The 25,512-nt window shown below is 37.9% G+C and overlaps 1 protein-coding gene across 9 annotated transcripts in view; it reads right to left on the bottom strand.

Moving 5' to 3' along the window:
* SPAG9 (sperm associated antigen 9) overlaps positions 1-25,512 on the bottom strand; it is a 155,629-nt gene that overhangs the window by 88,579 nt on the left and 41,538 nt on the right. For 8 of the 9 annotated variants that reach the window (XM_036838218.1, XM_036838220.1, XM_036838219.1 and 5 more), the window contains exon 2: positions 21,016-21,136. In XM_036838218.1, coding sequence (XP_036694113.1) covers positions 21,016-21,136 — 121 coding nt within the window. Of the gene's footprint in view, positions 1-13,952; positions 13,972-21,015; positions 21,137-25,512 lie in introns of those variants that run through there. The other variant, XM_036838227.1, reaches the window with a different exon arrangement.

The raw sequence follows: 25,512 nt of genomic DNA, 5'->3' as shown, positions 1-25,512 counted from the left end.
GAGTTTCTGCTGAGAAATCAGCTGTTAGCCTTATGGGAGTTCCCTTGTATGTTATTTGTCATTTTTCCCTTGCTGCTTTCAATAATTTTTCTTTGTCTTTAATTTTTGCCAATTTGATTACTATGTGTCTCGGCGTGTTTCTCCTTGGGTTTATCCTGTATGGGACTCGCTGCGCTTCCTGGACTTGGGTGGCTATTTCCTTTTCCATGTTAGGGAAGTTTTCGACTATAATCTCTTCATATTTTTTCTCTGGTCCTTTCTCTCTCTCTTTTCCTTCTGGGACCCCTATAATGCGAATATTGTTGCGTTTAATGTTGTCCCAGAGGTCTCTTAGGCTGTCTTCATTTCTTTTCATTCTTTTTTCTTTAGTCTGTTCCGCAGCAGTGAATTCCACCATTCTGTCTTCCAGGTCACTTATCCGTTCTTCTGCCTCAGTTATTCTGCTATTGATTCCTTCTAGTGTAGTTTTCATTTCAGTTATTGTATTGGTCATCTCTGTTTATTTGTTCATTAATTCTTCTAGGTCTTTGTTAATCATTTCTCGCATCTTCTCAATCTTTGCCTCCATTCTTATTCCGAGGTCCTGGATCATCTTCACTATCATTATTCTGAATTCTTTTTCTGGAAGGTTGCCTATCTCCACTTCATTTAGTTGTTTTTCTGGGGTTTTTTCTTGTTCCTTCATCTGGTATATGGCCCTCTGCCTTTTCATCTTGTCTATCTTTCTGTGAATGTGGTTTTTGTTCCACAGGCTGCAGGATTGTAGTTTTTCTTGTTTCTGCTGTCTGCCCTCTGGTGGTTGAGGTTATCTAAGAGGCTTGATGGGAGGCTCTGGTGGTGGGTAGAGCTGACTCTATTAGTATTTAGTAATTAAGAAGAACTATCTCACACAGGGCCAGCGGCTCCGTCCTCCGCTTCCCCAGAGAACCTTTAACGTCAGCTGTGCGGCAGCTCAGCCAAAGTGTGCGCCCAAGTTCAAGTCCGGTGGTCTGGCGGCTGCAGCGCCTCGAAGGCCGCACACCTCTTTTCTTACTCTTTAATATTTTTTACTTTTATTAATTATGTTTTACTTTTAATAATTATGTTTTATTTTATTCCATTTCTTTCTTTTTCTTTCTTTCTTTTTTTATCCCTTTTCTTCTGAGCCATGGGACTGACAGGGTCTTGGTGCTCTGGCTGGGTGTCAGACCCGTGCCTCTGAGGTGGGAGAGCTGAGTTCAGGACATTGGTCCACCAGAGACATCACAGCTCCACGTAATATCAAACGGCGAAAGCTCTCCCAGAGATCTCCATCTCAACGTTAAGACCAACCTCCACTCAACGACCAGCAAGGTACAGTGCTGGACACCCTATGCCAAACAACTAGCAAGACAGGAACACAACCCCACCCATTAGCAGAGAGGCTGCTTAAAATCATAATAAGTTCACAGACACCCCAAAACACACCACTGGACACGGTCCTGCCCACCAGAAAGACGTGATCCAGCCTCATCCAGCAGAAAACAGGCATCAGTCCCCTCAACAAGGAAGCCTACACAACCCACTGAACCAACCTTTCACACTGGGGGCAGACACCAAAAGAAGCAATGGGAACTACGAACCTGCAGCCTGCGAAAAGGAGACCCCAAACACAGTAAGTTAAGCAAAATGGGAAGACAGAGAAATACACAGCAGAGGAAGGAGCAAGGTAAAAACCCACCAGACCAAACAAATGAAGAGGAAATGGGCAGTCTGCCTGAAAAAGAATTCAGAGTAATGATAGTAAAGATGATCCAAAATCTTGGAAATAGAATGGAGAAAATACAAGAAAAGTTTAGCAAGGACCTAGAAGAACTAAAGAGCAAACAAACAACAATGAACAACACAATAAATGAAATTTAAAATTCTCTAGAAGGAATCACTAGCTGAATAACTGAGGCAGAAGAACAGATAAGTGACCTGGAAGATAAAATAGTGGAAATAACTACCACAGAGCAGAATAAACAAAAAAGAATCAAAAGAATTGAGGACAGTCTCAGAGACCTCTGGGACAACATTAAATGCACCAACACTAGAATGATAGGGGTCCCAGAAGAAGAAGAGAAAAAAAAAAGGGACTGAGAAAATATTTGAAGAGATTATAGCTGAAAACTTCCCTAATATGCAAAAGGAAATAGTCAATCAAGTCCAGGAAGCACAGAGAGTCCCATACAGGATAAATCCAAGGAGAAACACACCAAGACACATATTAATCAAACTATCAAAAATTAAATACAAACAAAAAATATTAAAAGCAGCAAGGGAAAAGTAACAGTCAATGTACAAGGGAATCCCCATAAGGTTAACAGCTGATCTTTCAACAGAAACTCTGCAAGCCAGAAGGGAGTGGCAGCACATATTTGAAGTGAAGAAAGGGAAAAACTGACAACCAAGATTACTCTACCCAGCAAGGATCTCATTCAGATTCGACGGAGAAATTAAAACCTTTTCACACAAGCAAAAGTTAACACAATTCAGCACCACCAAACCAGCTTTACAACAAATGCTAAAGGAACTTCTCTAAGCAGGAAACAGAAGAGAAGGAAAAGACCTACATTAACAAACCCAGAACAATTAAGAAAATGGTAAAAGGAACATACATACAGATAACTACCTTAAACATAAATGGATTAAATGCTCCAACCAAAAGACATAGACTGGCTGAATGGATACAAAAACAAGACCCGTATATATGCTGTCCACAAGAGACCCACTTCAGACCTAGGGACACATACAGACTGAAAGTGAGGGGATGGAAAAAGATATTCCATACAAATGGAAACCAAAAGAAAGCTGGAGTAGCAATTCTTATATCAGACAAAACAGACTTTAAAATAAAGACTATTACAAGAGACAAAGACGACACTACATAATGATCAAGGGATCGATCCAAGAAGAAGATATAACAATTGTAAATACTTATGCACCCAACATAGGAGCACCTCAATACATAAGGCAAATGCTAACAGCCATAAAAGGGGAAATCGACAGCAACACAATCATAGTAGGGGACTTCAACACCCCACTTTCACCAATGGACAGATCATCCAAAATGAAAATCAATAAGGAAACACAAGCTTTAAATGATACATTAAACAAGATGGACTTAATTGCTATTTATAGGACATTCCATTCAAAAACAGCAGAATACACTTTCTTCTCAAGTGCTTATGGAACATAATCCAGGATAGATCATATCTTGGGTCACAAATCAAGCCTTGGTAAATTTGAGAAAACTGAAATCGTATCAAGTATCTTTTACGACCACAACACTATGAAACTAGATATCAATCACAGGAAAAAATCTGTAAAAAATACAAACACATGGAGGCAAAACAATACACTACTAAATAACCAAGAGATCGCTGAAGAAATCAAAGAGGAAATCAAAAAATACCTAGAAACAAATGACAATGAAAACACGACGACCCAAAACCTATGGGATGCAGCAAAAGCAGTTCTACGAAGGAAGTTTATAGCAATACAATCCTACCTCAAGAAACAAGAAAAATCTCAAATAAACAACCTCACCTTACACCTAAAGCAATTAGAGAAAGAAGAACAAAAAAACCCCAAAGTTAGCAAAAGGAAAGAAATACTCAGAAATAATCAGAAAGATCAGATCAGAAATACATGAAAAGAAATGAAGGAAACGATAGCAAGGATCAATAAAACTAAAGGCTGATTCTTTGAGAAGATAAATAAAATTGATAAACCACTAGACAGACTCATCAAGAAGAAAAGGAAGAAGACTCAAATCAAGAGAATTAGAAATGAAAAAAGAGAAGTAACAACTGACACTGCAGAAATACAAAGGATAATGAGAGATTACTACAAGCAACTCTATGCCAATAAAATGGACAACCTGGAAGAAATGGACAGATTCTTAGAAAAGCACAACCTTCTGAGACTGAACCAGGAAGAAACAGAAAATATAAACAGACTGATCACAAGCACTGAAATTGAAACTGTGATTTAAAATCTTCCAACAAACAAAATCCCAGGATCAGATGGCTTCACTGGCGAATTCTATCAAACATTTAGAGAAGAGTTAACACCTATCCTTCTCAAACTCTTCCAAAATACAGCAGAGGGAAGAACACTCCCAAACTCATTCTACGAGGCCACCATCACTCTGATACCAAAACCAGACAAAGATGTCACAAAAAAAGAAAACCACAAGCCAATATCACTGATGAACATAGATGCAAAAATCCTCATCAGAATACTAGCAAACAGAATCCAACAGCACATTAAAAGGATCATACACTATGATCAAGTGGGGTTTATCCCAGGGATGCAAGGATTCTTCAATATATGCAAATCAATCAATGTGATATACCATATTAACAAATTGAAGGAGAAAAACCGTATGATTATCTCAATAGATGCAGAAAAAGCTTTCGACAAAATTCAACATTCATTTATGATAAAAACCCTCCAGAAAGTAGGTATAGAGGGAACTTACCTCAACATAATAAAGGCCATATATGACAAACACACAACCAACATCGTTCTCAATGGTGGAATACTGAAACCGTTTCCACTAAGATCAGGAACAAGACAAGGTTGCCCACTCTCACCACTATTATTCAACATCGTTTTGGAAGTTTTAGCCACAGCAATCAGAGAAGCAAAAGAAGTAAAAGGAATCCAAATTGGAAAAGAAGTAAAACTGTCACTGTTTGCAGATGATGTGATAGTATACATAGAGAATCCTAAAGATGCTACCAGAAAATTACCAGAGCTAATCAATGAGTTTGGTAAAGTAGCAGGATACAAAATTAATGCACAGAAATCTCTTGCATTCCTGTACACTAATGATGAAGAATCTGAAAGAGAAATTAAGGAAACACTCCCATTTACCACTTCAACAAAAAGAATAAAATACCTAGGAATAAACCTACCTAGGGAGACAAAAGACCTGTATGCAAAAAACTATAAGACACTGATGAAAGAAATTAAAGATGATACAAACAGATGGAGAGATATACCATGTTCTTGGATTAGAAGAATCAACATTATGAAAATGACTATACTACCCAAAGCAATCTACAGATTCAATGCAATCCCTATGAAACTACCAATGGCATTTTTCACAGAACTAGAACAAAAAATTTCACAATTTGTATGGAAACACAAAAGACCCTGAATAGCCAAAGCAATCTTGAGAAAGAGCTGGAGGAATCAGGTTCCCCATCTCAAACTATACTACAAAGCTACAGTAATCAAGACAGTATGGTACTGGCACAAAAACAGAAATATAGATCAATGGAACAGGATAGAAAGCCCAGAGAAAAAGCCACACACATATGGTCACCTTATCTTTGATAAAGGAGGCAAGAATATACAATGGAGAAAAGATAGCCTCTTCAATAAGTGGTGCTGGGAAAACTGGACAGCTACATGTAAAAGAATGAAATTAGAACACTCCCTAACACCATACACAAAAATAAACTCAAAATGGATTAAAGACCTAAATGTAAGGCCAGACACTATAAAACTCTTAGAGGAAAACATAGGCAGAACACTCTTTGACAGAAATCACAGCAAGATCCTTTTTGACCCACCTTCTAGAGAAAGGGAAATAAAAACAAAAATAAACAAATGGGACCTAATGAAACTTAAAAGCTTTTGCAAAGCAAAGGAAACTACAAACAAGACGAAAGGACAACCCTCAGAATGGGAGGAAATATTTGCAAACGAAGCAACAGACAAAGGATTAATCTCCAAAATATACAAGCAGCTCATGCAGCTCAATATCAAAAAAACAAACAACCCAATCCAAAAATGGGCAGAGGACCTAAACAGACATTTCTCCAAAGAAGATATACAGATTGCCAACAAACACATGAAAGGATGCTCAACTTCACTAATCGTTAGAGAAATGCAAATCAAAAGTACAATGAGGTATGACCTCACACTGGTCAGAATGGCCGTCATCAAAAAATCTACAAACAAATGCTGGTGAGGGTGTGGAGAAAAGGGGACCCTCTTGCACTGTGGGTGGGAATGTAATTTGATACAGCCATACTGTTCTCACTGTACTATATAGAGAACAGTATGGAGGTTCCTTAAAAAACTAAAAATAGAACTACCATATGACCCAGCAATCCCACTACTGGGCATATACCCTGGGAAAACCATAATTCAAAAAGAGTCATGTACCACAATGTTCACTGCAGCTCTATTTACAATAGCCAGGACCTAGAAGCAACCTAAGTGTCCGTCGACAGATGAATGGATAAAAAAGATGTGGCACATATATACAATGGACTAATTACTCAGCCATGAAAAGAAATGAAACTGAGTTATTTGTAGTGAGGTGGATGGAGCTAGAGACTATTATACAGAGTGACATAAGTCAGAAAGAGAAAAACAAATACTGTATGCTAACACATATATATGTAATCTAAAAGAAAAAAAAATTGGTTCTGTAGAACCTAGGGGCAGGACAGGAATAAAGACGCAGACGTAGAGAATGCACTGAGGATAAGGGGAGGGGGAAGGGTAAGCTGGGACGAAGTGAGAGAGTGGTATGGACATATATACACTACCAAATGTAAAATAGATAGCTAGTGGGAAGCAGCCGCATAGCACAGGGAGGTCAGTTCGGTGCTTTGAGTCCACCTAGAGAGGTGGGATAAGGAGGGTGGGAGGGAGAAGCAAGAGTGAGGAGATATGGGGATATGTACAGCTGATTCACTTTGTTATACAGCAGAAACTAACACACCATTGTAAAGCAATTATACTCCAATAAAGATGTTTAAAAAAAAAAAAGGAGTGGAAATAAAGAGAAACAAAGACTTAAAAAACAGTAGAAAAAAGAAGATAAACAAACTCAATAAACCTTTAGCCAGACTCATCAAGAAAAAAAGAGGGCCCAAATAAATACAATCAGAAATGAAAGAGAAGTTACAACAGATTCCACAGAAATTCAAAGAATCAAAAGTGACTACTACAAACAATTATAAGCCAACAAATTAGACAACTTATCTAAGAAATGGATAAATTCCTAGAAACATACAATCTTCCAAGACTAAATCAGGAAGAACTAGGAAATCTGAACATACTGATTACTAGTAAAGAAACTGAATCAATAATAAAGAAAAAAGAAAAAACTTCCATGCAACAAAAGCCCAGGACCAGATGGCTTCCCAGGGGAATTTTACCAAACATTTAAAGAAGAGTTAATACCTATAATTCTCAAAGGGCTTGCAAAAATTAAAGAGAAAGGAATGCTTCTAAACTCATTCTATGAGGCCAGCATTATTCTGATACCAAAACAAGACAAAGACACCACACCAAAAAAAGAAAACTAAAGGCCAATATCCCTCATGAACAATAGATGCAAAAATCGTCAACAAAATATTAGCAAACCAAATTCAACAAGGCAATAAAAGAATCATACACAATGATCAAGTGGGATTTTTTTTCAGGGATACAAGAATGGTTCAATATAGGCAAATCAATCAATATGATATACTACATTAACAAAACGAAGAATAAAAACACATGATCACACATCTCAACAGATGCAGAAAAAGTATGACAAAATTCAACATCTATTTATGATAAAAACTCTCAACAAAGTGGGTGCAGAGGAAATGTACCTCAACACAATAACGGCCATATATGACAAACGCACAGCTAACATCATACTTGACAGTGAAAAGCCAAAGCTTTTCCTCTAAGATCAGGAACAAGACAAGGATAGGTACTCTCACCATCTTTTTTTTTTTTTTTGGCCACGCTTTGCAGCATGCGGGATTCCTAATTCCCTGACCAGGATCGAACCCATGCCCCCTGCAGTGGAAGCTCAGAGTCTTAACCACTGGACTGTCAGGGAAGTCCCCACTCTCACCATTTTTATTCAACATAGTATTTGAAGTCCTAGCCACAGCAATCAGACAAGAAAAAGAAATAAAAGGCATCCAAACTAGAAAAGAAGTAGTAAAACTGTTACTATTTGCAGATGGCAGGATACTATATATAGAAAACCCTAAAGACTCCACCAAAAAACTATGAGAATAAGTGGATTCAGTAAAGTTGCATGATACAAAATTAACATACAGAAATTTTTTGCATTTCTGTACACTAACAATGAACTATCAGAAAGAGAAATTAAGGAAACAATCCTATTTACAATTGCATGAAAAAGAATAAAATACCTAGAATAAGTTTAACCAAGAAGGTGAAAGACCTGTACTCTGAAAACTATAAGAAAGTGAAGACAATACAAATAAATGGAAATATATACTGTGCTCATGGATTGAAAGAATTAATATTGTTAAAATGTCCTTACTACCCAAAGCAATCTACAGATTCAATTCAATCCCTATCAAAATACCCATAGTGTTTTTCACAGACTAGAACAAATAATCCCAAAATCTGTATGGAACCAAAGAAAATCCCAGAGCCAAAGTAATCTTGAGAAAGAAGAACAAAGCTAAGGTATCATGTTTCCTGATTTCAAACCATACAACAAAGCTATAATAATCAAAACAGTATGGTACTGGCACAAATACGAACACATATATCAATGGAACAGAATAGAGAACCCAGAAATGAACCAACACTTATATGGTCAATTAATCTACGACAAAGGAGGCAAGAATATACAATGGGGGAAAGACAGTCTCTTCAATAAATGATGCTGGGAAAACTGGACAGCTACATGTAAAAGAATGAAACCGGGGGCTTCCCTGGTGGCGCAGTGGTTGGGAATCTGCCTGCCAATGCAGGGGACACAGGTTCAAGCACTGGCCTGGGAGGATCCCACATGCCGCGAAGCAACTAAGCCCATGCGCCACAACTACTGAGCATGTGCGTCTGGAGCCTGTGCTCCGCAACAAGAGAGGCCACGATAGTGAGAGGTCTGCGCACCGCGATGAAGAGTGGCCCCCGCTTGCCGCAACTGGAGAAAAGCTCTCACACAGAAACGAAGACCCAACACAGCCAAAAATAAAAATAAATAAATTTATGAAAAAAAAAAAAAAAGAATGAAACCGGACCATTTTCTTACATCATATACAAAAATGAATTCAAAATGGATTAAAGACTTAAATGTAAGACCTGAAACCATAAAATTCCTACAAGAAAACATAGGCAGTATGCTCTTTGACATTGGTCTTAGCAATTTTTTCTTTATCTATCTCCTCAGGCAATGGCAACAAAAGCATGGATAGACAGTGGGGATATATCAAACTAAAAAGTTTTTGCACAGCAGAGGAAACCATCAACAAAACAAAAAGGCAAGCTACTGAATGGGAGAAGATATTTGCAAATGATATGTTAGATAAGGGGTTAATATCCAAAATATATAAAGAACACATAAAACTCAATATCAAAAAACCAAACAATCTGATTAAAAAATAAGCAGAAGGTGGTGCAGTGGTTGAGAATCTGCCTGCCAATGCAGGGGACACGGGTTCAAGCCCTGGTCTGGGGAGAGCCCACATGCCGCGGAGCAACTAGGCCCGTGAGCCACAGCTACTGAGCCTGCGCGTCTGGAGATTGTGCTCCGCAACGGGAGAGGCCGCAATAGTGAGAGGCCTGCGCACCGCGATGAAGAGTGGCCCCCGCTCGCCACAACTAAATAAAGCCCTCGCACAGAAACAAAGACTCAACACAGCCAAAAATAAATAAATAAATAAATAAATAAATTTTTTTTTAAAAAAAAGAAAAAAATAAATAAAAAGGAAGCAGAAGACCTGAACAGACATTTTTCCAAAGAAGACATACTGATGGCCAGTAAGCACATGAAAAGATGCTCAACATCACTAATCATCAGGGAAATGCATATCAAAACCACAAGGAGACATCATTTCATACCTGTGAGAATTGACTATTATCAAAAAGACAAGAAATAACAAGTGTTGGAAAGGATGTGGAGAAAAAAGAACCCTTGTATACTGTTGGTGGGAATGTAAATTGGTATAGCCACTATGGAAAACAGTATGGAGATTCCCCAAAAAATAAAAAACAGAACTACCATACAATCCAGTAATTCACTTCCGAATATTTATCTCAAGATAATGAAAACACTAATTCCAAAAGGTATATGTACCCTAAAGTTCATGGCAGCATTATTTACAGTAGCTAAGATATGGAAGCAACCTAAGTGCCCATCAACAGATGAATGGATAAAGAAGATGTGGCATATATATATATATATACATATATATATGAAGTGGAATATTACTCAGCCATAGAAAGAATGAAATCTTGCCATTTATGACAACATGAATGAACCTAAGAGGATATTACCCTAAGTGAAATAGACAGAGAAAGATAAGTACCATATGATCTCACTTATATGTAGGATCTAAAAAACAAAAGAAATATAACAAAACAGAAATAGACTCATAGATACAGAGAACAAACTACTGTTTGCCAGAGGGAAGGGTGGTAGCGGAGGAGTGAAATAAGTGAAGGGGATTAAGAGGTACAAACTTCCAGTTATAAAATAAATAAGTCATGGGGATGTAATTATAACAAAGAGAATACAGTCAATAATATTTTAATAAGTTTGTATAGTGACAGACAGTAACAACTTATAGTGGTGATCATTCTGTGATACATAAAAGTATCAAATCATTATGCTGCACACCTGAAACTAATATATTTTAAGTCAATTATACTTCAAAATTAATGAAATGGTAATAAGTTTCTCTAGCATAAGTATTATATACTTCCATCTTCCTCTTCACTGCAGTACAACTACTTAGTCTACTTACTTGAGGCCCTAAAATATTTATTTCTCTATCCCATTAAAATTAAATAGGTTTTGGGACTTCCCTGGTGGCAGAGTAGTTAAGAATCTACCTGCCAATGCAGGAGACATGGGTTCGATCCCTGGTCTGAGAAGATCTCACATGCCACGGAGCAACTAAGCCAGTGCACCACAACTACTAAGCCTGCACTCTAGAGCCCATGAGCCACAACTACTGAGCCTGCACGCCACAACTACTGAAGCCCGCACACCCTAGAGCACATGTGCCGCAACTACTGAGCCCACATGCTGCAACTACTGAAGTCCGTGTGCCTAGAGCCCATGCTCTGCAACAAGAGAAACCACTGAAATGAGAAGCCCGCGCACCGCAACAAAGAGTAGGCCCCACTCACTGCAACTAGAGAAAGCCTGTGTGCAGCAACGAAGACCCAAAACAGACACACAGACACACACACACACACACACACAAATTAAATAGGTTTTTTCTTTTGTATAGTTACACCCAGATGTATTATACAAATCAAAACAAGACCACTAATATATTACCAGTTAACTAGTAGACAACCATATTCAAAAGAATATGATTAAAGATAGTTCAAATATTAAGTTATCTACTTCTCCACTTATGAACTAGTAACTAGACAAATCAGGATGCCAATGAGAAACCCAAGGGATATCTTCCCAAAGTGGATGTTCACTGTATTCAACTCTACAAAACTAGGTAGGCTTTCAGACAGCCAAGGAAGAGTTTTGGTTGATTCTAGTTCTGAGACCAGCAGGATAAACAGGCAATTAAAGGGGTCGGGGGTGGCCATAAAATGTAGTCTATATCCATATAATGGAATATTATTCAGCCTTAAAAAGGAATTAAGTAACGATACACGCTACAACGTAGATGAACCTTATGCTAAGTGAAAGAAGCCAGTCACAAAAGACCATATATTATATGATTTCATTTATATGAAATTCCAGAATAGGCAAATCCATAGAGACAGAAAGCAGATTAGTGGGTACTAAGGGCTGAGGGAAAGCCAGGAACCATGAGTGCTAACAGGTATGGTGTTTCTTTTTGGAATGATGGTGTTCTAGAATTTGATAGTGATGATGGTTGTACAACTTTATGAATATACTAAAACCCATTGAATTGTATACTCTAAAATGGTGGATTTTATGGTATGGAAATTACATTTTTTTAAAGGGGCAGGAAGTATCATTCAAAGTCTATTCCTTAACATAAGCGTCGGAAAATTGCATCTCAATTTAACAGTAACCTATTTTTTTAAAGTAAAAGTCAGGAAGTTAAGGGAACAAAAAAGAAAATCTCAACACTTAGTAAATGTTTGTTGAATAAATGAATGAACATTCAGTGAAGAGTTTTAAAGCGATAATAAAAATTAAACCAGAGTAACCTTGAAGTTATTAAAAAATCAGATGAGAGTACAAATCATAAATGCTATATTTTCATTAAAGTTTCCTCACCTTCTCTTCCTCAGGTTACTCACAGTAGAAAGAATAGGCACATGGTTGCTAAGCTTTAGTTACATTCCCTCCCTTGCCTCAACACTTCAGCAAAATCATGTACCATCTACTAAGGCTGTTAGGCCAAGGCAAAGACTAGCTGATACTAACCAAAGCAGTTTCTCTTTTTCTTGGGACACATAGCTAGACTACATATCCCAGCCTCTGTAAGTGAGCTTCTAACTGAGTTATACAGCCAGTGAAGTAGAAGTGAGAGCTATGTGTGCTACTCCTAGGCCTGGCCCAATAAAAACCTTCCACACACAATCCTCCATGCTCTTTCCCCTTCCTCCAACTCAATGTAGGTATGACAAACTTGGAGCAAAGTTGGAAAGGGCCTGTGTCTCCAAAGGAGCCACCCATGTATCAGAAACATCCAATTTAAATTTCACATAGGGAGGGAATTCCCTGGCAGTCCAGTGGTTAGGACTCAGCGCTTTCAGTGTTGTGGCCTGGGTTCAATCCCTGGTTTGGGAAGTAAGATCCTGCAAGCCATGCAGTGCAGCCAATCAATCAATATAAAGAAAGAAAGAAAGAAGGAAGTTTCACGTGAACAAGAAATAACATAACATCTGAATCACTATATATGTCCTTTGCAGCTTGTTTGCTACAGCAACTAGAGTTACCTTAACTCATATACTAGCTTGTAAACACACATTAAAAACCTTTCAAAAGGCATTCTAAATTACCAAAGGCGTGTCAATTCGTGGTGCTTAAGAATAGTTTATATCTTTGTTATTCTGGATGATTTTCTGAATGTTATTTGGCCATTATTTTCTCCAACCTAACATCTCCAGCAAGTATCTTGACAGAAACTATCTATGACTTCCTACATTTCATGTTTTCTTTATTTGTACTGTGATTCTGAATATTAGTATTATATTTTTAGGTATATGAGTTAACCACCAAGATCATATAAAACAAATTCAGAACCTCTCACTCCTTTCTTAAAATACTTACATTAGTACAACAACACAGTCAATGGACTCAAGTTTTCTCAAGGCCTAAGTCACATGAGATGGTATAGTGTTTAACTGAAAAGTACCTTTAAGTGCTGGGAAGAGCCTTATCTTCAAAGCCCTGAATGCCACCCAGTAATCAGTAAGGGGAAAAGAAAAGAGAAGTAGAAGGGAAGGGAAAGTTGGGAAAGAAAGGCCCACCTGGGCAAAGATGGTAGACATCCCCCAAAACCTCAAGTATCATAAAGTTAACCTATACCTATACTGTTGTAATTTACCTGAAATGTTTAAACAAGAAAAAATCGTTTCTTGTTTAATAGTTCCCATGTGAACCCAAACCTCAAAATGATCTCAGGAAAAATCCTAAAATCATATGATTTTACTCAAACTAGCTACAACCTGAGATTAACTTGAAATAAACAAGATTCTGCTCATCCTTCCTATCCCCAAGCAACAGATAATCTGCCAATTTTTTTAAGCTAATATTCTAGGGAGAAAAAAAAATCAAACAAATCAAGGCACTGAAAACTATAAGGGGGTAGGGGGAAAGATAAAAGAAGACTCAAAAGACTAATTCAAAATGTTCCCCTTATAATAGCTAATGAAGATACTTCAGCCTCATTTTAAATGCTCTTTCTTTCCATTCATCTTTCCAAAGAGCAAGAGGATATGATTAAGGCAGGAAGAGCCACCTGCTCTACCTGCTCAAAATCAGAGCTTACCTCCTTAGATTGATGGCCTTTGCCAAGTTTGGAACACCTTCCATCTCTGTTGTCTTCTGCCCCATCAGACTGCTGATAGGCCTATGGGGGGAAGAAAGAGAAACAGACCTTCTAGAATGCCATATCCAACTTGTTATTTGCCTTCTCAAAAGGAATCATCAGTTCTTACTAATCGAGGAAGGCAGATAATCCAACTGCTACTTGGCCTCAGAAGATTGACATTGGTCTTTCAGAAGCTTTCCTTAAACAATTTAGCATCAAACGTCTCAACAGGTAAGCAAGAATCAAGTGCTCACTTAAGAGCAAATAAATCACAAACACAACCACATCAAAACAGCAATAAAAACCTCTGCTCTGCCAACTAAGTCCTTCACCATGTCCCTAAACTTAAAAAGATTTTTCAGACAGACATTATATGCCACGTAAAGTCTATGTAGGGAGAGTCCATGCTTTCCCTCAGCACATATTCCTATGTATCACCTTCATGGTCAAGAAATACTTCCTCATGATCAACCAAAAACAACAAATTCATTTTCTCTGATTTAATCTCCTAAATTTACAAAAAAACAACTTGGTATCTTCCTTACTCATTCCTTTATGTTTGAAGAATAACCAAATCACTCATGTTTATTCTATTCTCTAAGCTAAATCACCATCAATCCTTTAACTCTTACTCATACAATTAATTTTCCATGAAACCTTTAGTTCTAGATATTAATTATGAACTACAACCTTAAGTTTCTCAATAAATAACACTAGATTACAGAAATGAACAGTCCAAATACAGATAATAAAACATAAAACAGATCTGAAGACCACATAGATATTACCTAATGAAGCAGAAGTAATAAAATGTTAGTGTTTGCATAAATTATCTTGTGCCTAATTATCTGCTTTCCCTCTCATACACAAGCTCTTTAAAAAAAAATCCTTGGACTTCCCTGGTGGCACAGTGGTTAAGAATCTGCCTACCAATGCAGGGGACACGGGTTCGAGCCCTGGTCTGGGAAGATCCCACATGTCGCGGAGCAACTAAGCCCGAGTGCCACAACTACTGAGCCTGCGCTCGAGAGCCCGTGAGCCACAACTACTGAGCCCACGTGCCACAACTACTGAAGCCCACGTGCCTAGAGCCCGTGCTCCACAACAAGAGAAGCCACCGCAATGAGAAGCCCGCGCACTGCAAGGAAGAGTAGCCCCCGCTCGCAGCAACTAGAGAAAGCCCACGTGCAGCAACAAAGACACAACGCAGCCAAAAATAAATAAATAAATAAAATTTTTTAAAAAATCCTTACATAAAGTTTATTAAATATACAGATATTCGTAATATCGCAAAAGATATTAGATTCAAGTTAAATGAACTAAAAAACTAACTTTCTATATAACAAATTTTATTTTTGTAACTTTTTAAAATAAGGAGATATCAATCTGAATCTCCTAAAGCTGCCTTAATAAGAAGTATGCTTTCAACAAAAATATAAATCATCAGTTGTCTACCTTCATCATTGTAAAAATAATGTAGAAAGGGACTGCCTCTTGACAAGATAAAATTAAAATGAAAGAAGTAACCTATTACAGTATTGTGGAAATTCTGAGAGTATTAACATTCTTTGCCAATTGCAAAGTACAGTAAAGGAGCTAATAAAGCTTTTTATTGGTCTGAAGGTATTTTTTAAAATAACTTAAAAAATAATGACAGAAAATATTTAGGCCCTCTCAACTATTAACTTTGGGGTGAAGCTATACCTGTTAACTGAAAAAGATTATTTTTCTTCTGTGTTGTGAAAATTCTCAATTTATCAACCACATCACTAACACAGCCCTTGCTTATAAATAACTCCCAAATCTGAAGTATGTTTTAAGCCATTTATTCCTTTAAAATTAAAAACATGTTTATGATTATACTACCTTCCCATTATTTTCCATCTAATGGTGTGCTAATTCTTATGACCAAAAAGGAGAGTTTTCCTTCCAATAATGTGTTTCAAGGTACAGGCTTGAAGGTGTTTTATTAGACTAACATCTATACTAAGTTTAAAAAGCAAGTGAATGGGAGATGGGAAGTGTAGAAAAGTCAGAGTATAAAACTCTACCACAAATATCTTCAGGTGTCAAAAATATTTTTCCATTTAACTTATTTATTTGGCTGCGTTGGGTCTTCATTGCTGCTTGCAGGCTTTCTCTAGTTGCAGCGAGCGGGGGCTACTCTTCGTTGCGGTGCTCAGGCTTCTCACTGTGGTGGCTTCTCTTGTTGCAGAGCACGGGCTCTAGGCGCACGGGCTTCAGTAGTTGTGGCTCGTGGGCTCCAGAGCGCAGGCTCAGTATTTGTGGCACACGGGCTTAGCTGCTCCGCGGCATGTGGCATTTTCCTGGACCAGGGCTCGAACCCGTGTCCCCTGCATTGGCAGGCGGATTCTTAACCACTGAGCCACTAGGGAAGTCCCCACTTAATTTTTAAAAATGTATTTTCATTCAAAGGAAGAAAGGGCAGATACGGAGATTATTTAAGTAGCTTAAAATCACTGCCATCTAAATCTTGCCATCTTCTCCACAATTCAAGGAAAAGGTCATCTCTTATAAACTCAAGTAGCTTGAGGGCAACAGAATTTTCCCAAGAGAAAATCAAATAAATAATAAATGGTTCTACATCACCTCTGGGTGCTAATATGTTGTAAATAATGATTCAAATTCATAAGTTATGATAAGTAATGTGGAAGTTGCTACTAATTCTTCCTTCTCCAATTCTGTTCACATAAAAAATGACCAAACACTACTAAATACCAAGAACCACTACAATGTTCATATTCCTTGCCCTACTTCTGTAACTATATCCTAAGAAAATTACCAAAAAGGGCAATCTACATGTGTGAAAAAATATTCACTGTAATATGATTCACTACACTGGAAAAAATGTCCAACCAACCAACAGAAATTTTTTGAGTTTTTAAAAAAATTCGCCTGTATTTATTTTTACCAATTCATTCATTCCTTAATTCCACAAAGGATTTGAGATAGTTTACAAGAACATATCTTAACAATTCATTATATATGTATAAAATGTGGAACAGGAAAACAACAATTTAAATATGCCACCCAAGTAAGGCCCAAACCAGTTGTTATGGTTGTACTTCAAAATTTGTTCTGAGTTTCTGAGTAGCCAAGTTCAAAAACCAAAGTAGCCATTAAATAATTCTCACTAGAGAAAAGGACAAAGCACAGTTCCTCAGGGAAAACAAGAATTGTTAATAGACGGCATAGCTTCTGGATGATGGGTGTTGACACACATTTAAAAAATAAAGATTATACAATAAGGAAAATACTTATGATAATGTTAAAGGAAAGATGCAAACTTATATATACACTCTGCAGTGATAAAAGCATGGTACATATGGAAAAGACGAGACGGTCATACACACAACCTTTTTCCCCACAAAACTATGATTTCTTTGACTGTAATGACCATATCATATTCTTCTGTGCCAAAACCATGCCTAGAGGCTGAATGCTAGGCAGATAGTAGTAGTTTTTTATTTTTAACATATTAAAATGTCTGTATTTACTTAAGATAGTATTTGGCTTACAAGAACAGAAATAATCAGTATATAACAGAAATAATGAATATAAAAAGTATTTTCTGATGAAGAACTCATTGCTGCCACACTATGAATGGCAAGGTTGATTGCTTACACCTTACACAGCTGAAAAGCACTAAAGGCCTCAATCCACAACTTCCTTATTCCACTCCACATATATTTCAGATTCTTCCTTAAGCCTTACAAGATGTTAACTACCAAGAAGTATTACTATTATACCCAGATAAGGAACAATATGTGGCCTTTTAAAAATTGCTTTATTTATGTTGGAAAAGCCAAAATAATTCTTATGTAGTTCAAATTTTGAAAAGAGAGCAACCAGAAATCTCCAAAATCAAACATGACCATAAAATTATAACAAATTTTTTATATCATCAAAAATTTTAAAATCATACCACAACAACCTGATAGATTCCATACTATTAAAAGCTGTCAAGTGTGTTCTTTAATTCAGTTCCTATTTCTTGACTTTTTCTTGCTTCTCAAATAGCAAGTAACTACAACCAAAATTTCCCCTTTTAACATAAGAAGTAGTCCCAAAGCAGAACTTGGACTTTCATTGTGGCTACTTTTTAAAAGGGATATGTGCCCTAAAACACATCAATCAGAACTGACAGTCTTTTAAAGTTAAAGACTCTAACATATTTATAAAAACAAACATGGAAATTGGACGATATTGTTATCATACAGCACTCAAAAAATAGCACTAAACACAAAAAACTGCATGCATCCTTCCTCTCTATAGGTATCATCATCAGTAATTTCTTTGGCCTTAAGTGCTTATTTAAATACAGATGTTCAGAACACTAAAAAACACGTTTAAAACATTTAAAAAGTTAAAAAAAAACGTTGGGTTACAATAAATCTAATAAAAATCACTATACAGTCTTAAAAAACCAAAATTACAATATTAAAGTCCAGATATTCTGTATCCTATCATACAAAAAAAGAATTAATATACTCTGACCTACATTCATTTAAATATATTTTCATCTTTTTAAAAAACATATTCCCGGGCCGGTTTTTCCAATAGCATAGGGCACTGATGATACTTAAAGATTACCTCCTACCACAACCTTTTTAAAAAATAAAGGGGCTTTCTTTCATTCATATTGGTGATCTGGGGAAGGGAAAACTAAGGCGGTAAAATGAAAAAAGTCAAACTATTTCCACCAACCCCCCCACAATTTTTTTCAGATGTTTAAAATGTGGTAAAATAAAGACTCAGAAGAAAATTTTTAGACATATTTAGATTTCATATTATATTCATTTAGAAAAAAATAGAAGAGCGAGGAAAACAATTAGATGGAAAAGAGAAAAAGATGCCAAAGTATCAAAGGAGAAGGGAGTAAGTTCCAAAGCATAAATAAAAGGAGACTCATTATAGCCTTAGCTCATGGACCAAGAGATTTTCAGCTTTGTGCATCTCAATGGTCAATTCTGATTAACCACAGTTTTAAGTTCTTTAACTGTTACTCAGACAACAAGATTTATTTCAAAATGGAATAGCAGGGGGAAAAGGGGGATAGCAGACATCCAGAGGGAGAAATTCTTGAAATAATATTATATTAATAACAAAAATAAAGTTCTCAGATCAAATATAGCTCAAGACCATATCCAATACTTGGTGAGTAATTTACTCATCCCTTCCATAGAGAATTATCAATTATTTTTAAATGACACCTTATTTTTAAAAAAGTATTTTGAATTAAAATAGGAAACATGGGGGCTTCCCTGGTGGCGCAGTGGTTGAGAATCTGCTTGCTAATGCAGGGGACACGGGTTCGAGCCCTGGTCTGGGAGGATCCCACGTGCCGCAGAGCAACTGGGCCCGTGAGCCACAGTTACTGAGCCTGCGCGTCTGGAGCCTGTGCTCCGCAACAAGAGAGGCCGCGACGGGGAGAGCCCCGCGCACCGCGATGAGGAGTGGCCCTCGCTTGCCACAACTAGAGAAAGCCCTCGCACAGAAACGAAGACCCAACACAGCCATAAATAAATAACTAAAATAAATTAAAAAAAAAAAAAAAAAAATAGGAAACATGGTAATCAGTACTTCTGAGAGAGAAATGAGAGAATGGACACCAAAGAACATGACAATTCCAAAAAAGGTAGGTATGACTCATTGGACTGGATAACGATCTTAATTTAAAAAGCTACTATATCAAGTACAAGGTAATTCTTCCTTTAATATTTTCCTATCATAGAAGCAGATTATTTAGAGCATCAAAAGATTCTAGACAAGGAGTTCCTTTCTAAGTCAAAAGAAAATTTCCTTATCCAAAACTTGATACTCCTCAGAAGTCAAGAGGTAAACGTACTTGGTACAAGAATGAGGTTGGTTCTGTCACAACTGCACCTTCAGTGCTTTGTTCTAAAATACTATATAGTCCCTGATATGAAAACGCAATCAAGTTAGGATTCACTGTTAACAAAGGAAGGGTACAGCACTCTAGGTATCTACAAGCCTAAAAGAACAAAGACATGACACATGGCTCGTTTTGTCTCACTCTGGTGGCATTCCATTACCAAATATCCATTGGCTCCCTTCTATGACATCTGCTTAATAGCCATTTGAGTTCTCCTTGAATTCTAGAATGCCAAAACTCCAGATTCCCAGTGATTCTAGGTTTAGCTCTATTGGACTCTTCCAGAGTCCTAAAGGGAGCAGCCAGTTATCATACACACTCTAAGCCTGGTAGTGAAGGTTATCCTTCATGAATGCCAGTCCTTTTACAGCAGGTGTCACTAGGTAACCTTCATGGGTGGTATGGGAAGAGTAACTGCAGGCCATCTAGAAGTTTACAATCCTGGGAGGGAAAACTGGAGAGTGATCTGCCTGAATCAAACATGAAAATATGCCATAAAGTTTCTTTTTTGAATTTTGACTTAATTAGGTCCACTTTCATTAGACAAAAAGGGGAAGAAGTCCTTGGAATTTGAAACAATAACTATTTTTGAATCAAGAATATATGAAATTATATTAAAAATGAAATGATTCTGAAAAACGTCGTTCTATTCACCTAAATGTCCTCAGTTTTCCATTAGAAAGGAATGAAAAAGAATTCAGTAAATTTCTTATACATACTTCAAAGCTAAAGTTTCTCTTATATTTTTAAATTTCAAAGCAACACAGAAACCAACGGAACTTTGTGTAACTGATCAAAATTTGAAGAAATGATTCACATGTACACACCCCAGAATCCTGCACAATGGATACAGCATAATGTTAACTACTATACAATGTAAGCTACAAACAGAAGCTGAGAGCTAAATTGAAGAAGAGAGTCCTATAGGTGTCTGACTTAGTAATTTCTGCAGACATGGGTACCACATGAAAATGTGAACAATATAGAATAAACCAAGCTCCCAGGTCTCACTCTTCAGTGTGGGGTGACAATTCCAAGCATATATCTGGAACCGTAGTCAAATGTCAGGATGAGTCATTCCACCCTTTAACATATTTTACTTACTCTGGTCAGCATAGTTTTTGGCCTTGAGTTCAAGTTGTCTTGTTTGAGATTCTAAAGATTCCACTCTGGTCTGTAAATCCTTTTTTTCCTGTTCTTGAGAGTCTTCAAATTCAATGAATTTCTAATAAAGAAGAAAAATACATTATTTTCATTAGATAAATGAAAAATTTTTAACATTACAAATCTGTGTTTCTTGGTATCAAGAATCACAACTAGGCATTAACTACTCAAGAAGATCTCAGAATCATCAACTTAGGTTGATTTTTAGTTTCTCTATAAAAATTAAGGTTTAGGGGACTTCCCTGGTGATCCAGTGGTTGAGACTCCATGTTTCCACTGCAGGGGACACGGGTTCGATCCCTGGTCAAGGGAACTAAGATCCTACATGCTGCACAGCACAGCCAAAAAATTTAAAAAAAAAAAAAAAGTAATAATTAAGGTTTAAAATCTCCAAATATAGAAGGCAAAAGATGACAAAATAATATTTATGAAAGTGTCTCCAAATATAGAAGGCAAAAGATGACAAAATAATATTTATGAAAGTGTTTCCACTTCATTATAATAGGCATTCTAAAGAAAATACATAGAGATTGGTTCAAGATGGCGGAGTAGAAGGACGTGCTCTCACTCCCTCTTACAAGAACACCAGAATCACAACTAACTGCTGAACAATCATCGACAGGAAGACACTGGAACTCACCAAAAAAGATACCCCACATCCAAAGACAACGGAGAAGCCACAATGAGACGGTAGGAGGGGCAAAATCACAATAAAATCAAATCCCATAACTGCTGGGTGGGTGACTCACAAACTGGAGAACACTTATACCACAGAAGTCCACCCACTGGAGTGAAGGTTCTGAGCCCCACGTCAGGCTTCCCAATCTGGTGGTCCGGCAACGGGAGGAGGAATTCCTAGAGAATCAGACTTTGAAGGCTAGCGGGATTTGATTGCAAGACTTCGACAGGACTGGGGGAAACAGAGACTCCACTCTTGGAGGGCACACACAAAGTAGTGTGCTCGTCGGGACCCAGGGGAAGGAGCAGTGACCCCATAGGAGACTGAACCAGACCTACCTGCTAGTGTTGGAGGGTCTCTTGCAGAGGCGGGGGGTGGCTGTGTGTCACCGGGAGGACAAGGACACTGGCAGCAGAAGTTCTGGGAAGTACTTCTTGGTGTGAGCCCTCCCAGAGTCTGCCATTAGCCCCACCAAAGAGCCCAGGTATGCTCCAGTGTTCGGTCGCCTCAGGCCAAACAACCAACAGGGAGGAAACCCAGCCCCACCCATCAGCAAACAAATGGATTAAAGTTTTACTGAGCTCTGCCCATCAAAGCAACAGCCAGCTCTACCCACCACCAGTCCCTCCCATCAGGAAACTTGCACAAGCCTCTTTGATAGACTCATCCACTAGAGGGCAGACAGCAGAAGCAAGAAGAACTACAATCCTGCAGCCTGTGGAACAGAAACCACATTCACAGAAAGACAGACAAGATGAAAAGGCGGAGGGCTATGTACCAGATGAAGGAACAAGAGAAAACCCCAGAAAAACAACTAAATGAAGTGCAGATAGGCAACCTTCCAGAAAAAGAATTCAGAATAATGATAGTGAAGATGATCCAGGACCTCGGAATAAGAATGGAGGCAAAGATTGAGAAGTTGCAAGAAATGATTAACGAAGACCTAGAAGAATTAAAGAACAAACAAGCAAGATGAACAACACAATAACTGAAATGAAAAATATACTAGAAGGAATCAATAGCAGAATAACTGAGGCAGAAGAACGGATAAGTGACCTGAAAGACAGAATGGTGGAATTCACTGCTGCGGAACAGAATAAAGAAAAAAGAATTAAAAGAAATGAAGACAGGGCTTCCCTGGTGGTGCAGTGGTTGAGAATCCTCCTGCCAATGCAGGGGACACGGGTTTGAGCCCTGGTCTGGGAAGATCCCACATGCCGCGGAGAAACTGGGCCCGTGAGCCACAACTACTGAGCCTGCGCATCTGGAGCCTGTGCTCCGCAACAAGAGAGGCCGCAATAGTGAGAGGCCCGCGCACCGCGATGAAGAGTGGTCCCTGCTCGCCGCAAGTAGAGAAAGCCCTCGCACAGAAACGAAGACCCAACACAGCCAAAAATAAATAAATAAATAAATAAATTTATTTTAAAAAAAAGAAAAAGAAATGAAGACAGCCTAAGAGACCTCGGGGACAACATTAAACGCAACAACATTTGCATTATAGGGGTCCCAGAAGGAGAAGAGAGAGAGAAAGGACCAGAGAAAAAATATGAAGAGATTATAGTCGAAAACTTCCCTAACCTGGGAAAGGAAATAGCCACCCAGGAAATAGTCCAGGAAGTGCAGAGAGACCCATACAGGATAAACCCAAGGAGAAACACGCCGAGACACATAGTAATCAAATCGGCAAAAAATTAAAGACAAAGAAAAATTACTGAAAGCAGCAAGGGAAAAACAACAAATAACATACAAGGGAACTCCCATAAGGTTAACAGCTGATTTCTCAGCAGACACTCTACAAACCAGAAGGGAGTGGCATGATATACTTAAAGTGATGAAAGGGAAGAACCTACAACCAAGGTTACTCTACCCGGCAAGGATCTCATTCAGATTCAATGGAGAAATCAAAAGCTTTACAGACAAGCAAAAGCTAAGAGAATTCAGCACCACCAAACCAGCTCTACAACAAATGCTAAAGGAACTTCTCTAAGTGGGAAACACAAGAGAAGAAAAGGACCTACAAAAACAAACCCAAAACAATTAAGAAAATGGTAATAGGAACATACACATCAATAATTACCTTAAACGTGAATGGATTAAATGCTCCCACCAAAAGACACAGACTGGCTGAATGGATACAAAAGCAAGACCCATATATATGCTGTCTACAAGAGACCAACTTTAGACGTAGGGAAACATTCAGACTGAAACTGAGGGGATGGAAAAAGATATTCCATGCAAATGGAAATCAAAAGAAAGCTGGAGTAGCTATAGTCATATCAGATAAAATAGACTTTAAAATAAAGAATGTTCCAAGAGACAAGGAAGGACACTACATAATGATCAAGGGATCAATCCAGGAAGAAGATATAACAATTATAAATATATATGCACCCAACATAGGAGCACCTCAATACATAAGGCAACTGCTAACAGCTCTAAAAGAGGAAATCGACAATAACACAAAAATAGTGGGGGACTTTAACACCTCACTAACACCATTGGACAGATCATCCAAACAGAAAATTAATAAGGAAACATAAGCTTTAAATGACACAATAGACCAGATAGATTTAATTGATATTTATAGGACGTTCCATCCAAAAACAGCAGATTACACTTTCTTCTCAAGTGTTCATGAAACATTCTCCAGGATAAATCATATCTTGGGTCACAGATCAAGCCTCAGGAAATTTAAGAAAATTGAAATCATATCAAGCATCTTTTCTGACCACAACGCTATGAGATTAGAAATGAATTAAAAATGTAAAAAGGACAAACACATGGAGGCTTAACAATACATTACTAAATAACCAAGAGATCACTGAAGAAATCAAACAGGAAATCGAAAAATACCTAGAGACAAATGACAATGAAAACACGATGATCCAAAACCTATAGGATGCAGCAAAAGTAGTTCTAAGAGGGAAGTTTATAGCTATACAAGCCTACCTCACGAAACAAGAAACAGCTCAAATAAACAATCTAACCTGGGGCTTCCCTGGTGGCGCAGTGGTTAAGAATCCGCCTGCCAATGCAGGGGACACGGGTTCGAGCCCTGGTCTGGGAAGATCCCACATGCCGCGGAGCAACTAAGCCCATGCGCCACAACTACTGAGCCTGCGCTCTAGAGCCCGCAAGCCACAACTACTGAGCCCGTGTGCCGCAACTACTGAAGCCCGCGCGCCTAGAGCCCGTGCTCCACAGCAAGAGAAGCCACCGCAATGAGAAGCCTGCGCCCCACAACAAAGAGTAGCCCCCACTCACTGCAAGTAGAGAAAGCCCACGTGCAGCAGCGAAGACCCAATGCAACCAAAAATTAAATAAATGAATAAATAAATAAATTTAAAAAAAAAACAATCTAACCTTACACCTAAAGGAACAAGACAAAGAAGAACAGACAAAACCCAAAGTTAGCAGAAGGAAAAAAATCATAAAGATCAGAGCAGAAATAAATGAAATAGAAACAAAGAAAACAATAGCAAAGATCAATAAAACTAAAAGCTGGTTCTGTGAGAAGATAAACACACTTGATAAACCATTAGCCAGACTCATCAAGAAAAAGAGAGAGAGGACTCAAATCAATAAAAGTAGAAATGAAAAAGGAGAAGTTACAACAGACACGGCAGAAATACAAAGCATCCTAAGAGACTACTACGAGCAACTCTATGCCAATACAAGGGACAACCTGGAAGAAATGGACAAATTTTTAGAAAGGTATAACCTTCCAAGACTGAACCAAGGAGAAACAGAAAATATAA

The sequence above is a fragment of the Balaenoptera musculus genome, chromosome 20 (genome assembly GCF_009873245.2).
Source record: "Balaenoptera musculus isolate JJ_BM4_2016_0621 chromosome 20, mBalMus1.pri.v3, whole genome shotgun sequence".
Classification (NCBI taxonomy): domain Eukaryota; kingdom Metazoa; phylum Chordata; class Mammalia; order Artiodactyla; family Balaenopteridae; genus Balaenoptera; species Balaenoptera musculus.
This window is presented reverse-complemented; position numbering and strand designations above follow the sequence as displayed.